This window comes from Nelusetta ayraudi, unplaced genomic scaffold, assembly GCF_046127955.1.
Source record: "Nelusetta ayraudi isolate G7.1 ecotype Tasmania unplaced genomic scaffold, CSIRO-AGI_Nayr_v1 ptg000135l, whole genome shotgun sequence".
Classification (NCBI taxonomy): Eukaryota; Metazoa; Chordata; class Actinopteri; order Tetraodontiformes; family Monacanthidae; genus Nelusetta; species Nelusetta ayraudi.
Genome location: NW_027466185.1, coordinates 13,542,004 through 13,547,095, shown reverse-complemented (window position 1 = coordinate 13,547,095; position 5,092 = coordinate 13,542,004). Strand labels below are relative to the sequence as shown.

At 48.3% G+C, this 5,092-nt stretch overlaps 1 protein-coding gene and 1 long non-coding RNA gene across 2 annotated transcripts; both read right to left on the bottom strand.

The window, feature by feature from the left end:
* Positions 1-417: 417 nt before the first annotated feature.
* Positions 418-2,718, bottom strand: LOC142905121 (zona pellucida sperm-binding protein 4-like). The gene is made up of 8 exons (XM_076051630.1): positions 2,632-2,718; positions 2,369-2,541; positions 2,133-2,230; positions 1,891-2,039; positions 1,624-1,801; positions 1,403-1,535; positions 929-1,282; positions 418-423 (listed from the first exon to the last, which is right to left on the bottom strand). Exons 1-8 carry the CDS (start codon positions 2,636-2,638, stop codon positions 418-420), a joined length of 1,098 nt encoding a protein of 365 aa, XP_075907745.1. The 5' UTR covers positions 2,639-2,718.
* Positions 2,719-2,848: 130 nt separating this feature from the next.
* On the bottom strand, positions 2,849-3,558 carry LOC142877168 (uncharacterized). Its single transcript, XR_012923796.1, has 3 exons — positions 3,297-3,558; positions 3,075-3,205; positions 2,849-2,990 (listed from the first exon to the last, which is right to left on the bottom strand). It is a non-coding gene; the product is annotated as an uncharacterized LOC142877168 (long non-coding RNA).
* Positions 3,559-5,092: the final 1,534 nt, after the last annotated feature.

Here is a 5,092-nt window from a genome sequence, read left to right as displayed (position 1 = left end):
TGTTAAAAAAAAAAAAAAAACAACCTCTGAACACAGCGTAGAGAACCATGCCCAACAACTGGCAGGGCTCACGTCCAAGTCCACAAACATGACAGACCAAGATAATTCATGGAATATTTACATTTAATGAAATACATTTAGAAAAAGAAATACAATGGGCTTTATCATAGTGCCACGTCCTTGTTGGTCTTTAAAGTTGGGTCCTTTTTAATCAGCATTTTAGATCTGTGCATTCGTCTTTGTCACTTTTTCATTGCTCCAGTTGGTCCCACTTGGCAATATGGTCCCGACAAATCTCAAATGGCGATTTGTTGAATGTGTGGCCGCTCTTCCACACAAACCCTTAACTGCTTGATTTGCCTGCCCCCCTGCCGCCAAGTTTGATCATGTGCATGAAAACCATTCCGTTAGTGAGCTCTAAAACTGCAAAAAGCAGAGTGAAAGCAACTCAAGGTCATTCAGGTTACACAAGACAGTTTGTTAAAATATTTATTTCTTGAACTTTACGGCCATGTGACAAAACGCTGCTGCTGCTGGCTCTGGGGGCCGGGGCCCTGGCCCAGCTGCTGCCGCTGCTGCTGGCTCTGGGGGCCGGGGCCCTGGCCCAGCTGCTGCCGCTGCTGCTGGCTCTGGGGGCCGGGGCCCTGGCCCAGCTGCTGCCGCTGCTGCTGGCTCTGGGGGCCGGGGCCCTGGCCCAGCTGCTGCCGCTGCTGCTGGCTCTGGGGGCCGGGGCCCTGGCCCAGCTGCTGCTGGCTCTGGGGGCCGGGTCCCTGGCCCAGCTGCTGCCGCTGCTGCTGCTGCTGCTGCTGCTGGCTCTGGGGGCCGGGGCCCTGGCCCAGCTGCTGCCGCTGCTGCTGCTGCTGCTGCTGCTGGCTCTGGGGGCCGGGGCCCTGGCCCAGCTGCTGCCGCTGCTGCTGCTGCTGCTGGCTCTGGGGGCCGGGTCCCGGGCGGCCCTGGGGTCCCTGGTGGCTCGGGGCGTGGCCGTGCGGTCCGTGGCTCGGGTGGCCGTGCGGGCCGTGGCTCGGTCCGTGGCTCGGGTGGCCGTGCGGGCCGTGGCTCGGTCCGTGGCTCGGGTGGCCGTGCGGGCCGTGGCTCGGGTGGCCGTGCGGGCCGTGGCCCGGGCGGCCCTGCTGGCTCGGGCCGTGGCCAGGGCGGCCCTGCTGGCTCGGGCCGTGGCCAGGGCGGCCCTGCTGGCTCGGGCCGTGGCCCTGGCCATATAAAGGCGAGACTCTTCCATCAAAGCAGCGCTCCTCACAAGTCTTTTCTCCTGGGATGCAAACTTCTGTAGAGCACATGAAATAGATCTGCAGAGAAATAGTACATCAGTAAGCAAAGAGATGAGCTTCTGCCTTAAACGGTAAATGGCCACCCAGTCCAATTAAGTGGTTCCCTAGATACTCACTTCTTCATCAAGATGCTTCTGAGATGTTATGTCCATGAACTGGAAAGCCCGAACTTCAAACCGCCTCTGCTGACGGTTCTGGTTAGTGTCATTCACTCGTAAGATGGTCATAGAATCAAAAGGGTTGGCACACCTACACAGACAGGTACATTTTAAATACGACATTCAGTTTGAGGGAAGAAAAACACCAAAAAAAAAAAAAAAAAAAAACACCTTCGTACCCTTCATAAACCAGCACCAGCGCATTCTTTGCAGAGCGAGGGTAGGCTATACAATAGTTCACAAGAAGCACAGCTTCTGGTCTTGAACAATGCAAAAGCACCTCAAGGTAGAGTGGGGTGCCCAGGAGCACCTGCAGGGGCAGACTGAAGCTGGGATAGTAGCTCGAGTAGTTACTGTCTGTGGGATTGGAAATTGAGAATTAAACGCAAATGAAAGCCCATTAAAGTTACTAGACATTTTGCGTGATTACAGTTCAAAAACTTTACCTCGGGCAATTCTCAAGTGGACACTATACAAGCCTGAACTCGTAAACGTTGAAGGCAAGCTGGATGATGGAGTTTTAACCATGACGCCAACACTTATTAGTGACTTCTGCGTGCCACTTGATGCACTGTAGCGGCACTCAACCATGAACCTACAAGAGACAGTTTATGACAGATTCATTTTCTTGGCGGGGGTGGGGTATGCATCACAATGCATGCACAGCAAGTGTGCTGGATCCACTAACCTGAGTGGCTCAGTTCTTGTAATTGCACCATATTTTAGGTGCAAAACGTCAACAGCCATCAGCACCTCAGCCATGTAAATCACAGTCCCACTAATGTTCTGTTAGTAAAAATTAATGTTGCTTCTGGTCAGTTTGTGCAGCATTACCGCGACAGTTTGTTGGATGAAGGCAAATTTTATGCATGAAGCAATACCACATGAAACTAGTAAAGAGCAAGAGAACAGAAAAGCACTTACATAAACTCGAACTCCACATTCTTTAAATCCAAACTTGAATATGGCAACCTTGTTATTAACAAAGACAGGCTTGCAGTCAGGATAGCCAGGAATAACAAGCTTTGTGGGGTCCACAGAGATCGATGGAGGGTTGTCACGAATTTCAAAGACAAACTGTTGGTCTGCAGTGCACTCTACAAATGAAATGCAAGTCACCCACAATTGGTCAGATAAGGTGGTTTTTGAAAAAAACCAGAGAAGTCAAAATTCAAAACCAAATTTACCATCCATTGGGTAGTAACAACCATTAGTTGGATCTCGACAACATCCAAGCCTACTGCAGTCTGTAGCACTTATTCCCACAGCGCCACATTTCACTCCCTGTCCTTTTGCTACAAAACACTCTGAAAAAAAAACAACAAATTGGCAGAAAATAAAACCAAAGCCAAAACAGAAAACTCCATTTTAAATTGGTCTTACTTCGCAAGTTTGACGCAAGCGGTGGAGCGTTTGATTGAATGCACTTTGCATTTTGGCCACTGGTGCGCGGGGCTAGGGCCCCATTTACCACACAATATGCAGGCAAAGCCCTCAGCTCACTACGCTGGTCAGGATACAGCAGCTCCACTGTGTAGTTGTTTGCCTGTAATCATCAAGCAGCCTTTCAGGAAAAGCCACACAGTTGAAGCACTCCTGCCGTGTTTCAATACCTTGCGTACACACTCACATTGCAATTAGCTCTGGATTTAACGTGGCACCCAGTGAACGGTATGGTCACTGCATTTTGCTGGTAGTCCACTTGATAACCACAAACTGGTGGAAGCTCCGTGACAAAGAGATAATTTGCATTCTTGGAATCTGGGGTGGGGAGAGGGCTTGTAAGTTGTCAAGCAGTCATTTTGGAGGGTGGGGGGGGGGGGATAGTGCAGATGAACACCTTGACACATACCCTTGACTCTGACTCCACTTACGCTACCTGCACGCAAAGCAATTAGGAAACTCTCTTTACGGCACTGCACTGTGAGGGCAGGAGTGTCGATTGCGGTGCCGCCGGTCGAGGTCGCTGGAGGCGAAGCCCCCTGGTATCTGCTCTCAAGAGCATCATCAGCCAACACACCAAAATTTTGTTGACCAGAGTAGAAGCTGGCAACAGGTTCTGTTCGTTCGTCCCGGAAACCTGTGCTCTCTGAAGCCAACTCCTCAAACTTCTCCTCGTCCTCGTCATCATAAGGGTCATCTGAAGGGGGAAAGAAGCAGATTGAACAAGTGACTGCAGGTGGAAACCAGCCACGCTCTTAAAGCAATGCAAGCATTCACTTTGTCCATTTTCTTTTTTTAAAACACAGATATAACATTAAAGCCAAAACACTTGCAACTGCACAAAAGAAAAGTGTAATGGCACTGTAGAAGCTGCTGTCCTTTTACCAGGCAGTTACAGGTTCTTCTACAAAAAAAAACAAAACCCCAGCGGAATTCTGCCTCGATTAATAAAGAAAGACAACCCTTAAACCGCCCCACCTACAGTCAAACTAAAACATTAATACCACCAATATTTAACAAACATAGCAAAGCATAACACACTTCCTTACCAAACAAATCCACACTTGGATCAGTCAGCGCGCTTGTCCTGTACTGAGGTAAAAAGTCAGAGACTCTGGGAAATTTGGAAGACTTCCCTGCCTGGCCTGAAACCAGCAGCAGCGTGCTGGTCAGAGCCACCAAAAGCACCGCAAGCTTGCCCTTGGCCATGTGTCCAAGTGGAAGCTAACCTCTTGCTAACTGCCTGTCCCTTGCCTCTGGCAGTTATACAGTGCTGATCCTTCATTGATGGCACCTGGTTGCTGGCTGCTGATTGTAACATGCTGCTTAGCTGAGAACCACTCAGGTGATTTTGATTAGAAAAGTGAAGCCAGTGAACAGAAGCGCTGGTAGAGTTTGTAACCGTTTAAGAGCTCTAATTCTTTTGGTATTTTTAAGACAATGCTATATGTACATGTGTCCTTTTAAATACCTAGGAAAGGCTTTTTAAGCAAGTGAACTATGTTTTTGAGGTTACTAAAACATATTTCTGTCTTTCGAACATGAATACAAAGAAGAATGCCATTCACATAAATTGCATAGACATTTGTCATTCATATTTGTCCTCTGACTTTAATGTTCCTCTTCATGTTTGGGGAGTTCTCAAATGTACATGATTAGACTGCTGGAAACATAAAACAAAAGTGTCAAGCAAAATCCATGTGATTTTAATCATTCAATGCCGGCCCGTGGCATAGGCAGTATAGGCAAATGCTAAGGGCGCCGTCCATCCAGGGGGCCCCACTAATGGAGGAAGAAAGAAAAAAAAGTAACTCGCACTACTTTTAAAATGAGTTGTTATGTTGTCTTAAAGATGAACAAAATAAGCCCACAATAATTTGACGGCCTAGAAAAGCTCAATAAATAGGTATTATAATGACAATGACACGTTACTTTCGTAGACCCCCCCTCCCCCCTCCGACTAATTAGGATGTACCTGCTCCCGGGGCGGGGATGGTTGCATTTTGACATTTCGACCCCACGGCAAGTTCTAAAACATGTATAAACGTACTAAACCATCTGGAAAAGAAAAGAAGAGGAAGAAAAACGGGACAAAGACAAGGGTGACGTTACCAATGCGATCATGTCATAACATTATTTCACAGTCCGTTGCACAACGACGTATCGTCGTTAACCATTAGCATAAAATGGTTCGCTAGTAATCAA

Coding starts and splice junctions, on each gene's coding strand:
- LOC142905121 (XM_076051630.1), bottom strand. Junction 2,231..2,368: donor AATGTGGAGTTCGAGTTTAT/GTAAGTGCTTTT, acceptor TTTTACTAACAG/AACATTAGTGGGACTGTGAT. Junction 1,536..1,623: donor CTGGTGCTGGTTTATGAAGG/GTACGAAGGTGT, acceptor CTGTCTGTGTAG/GTGTGCCAACCCTTTTGATT.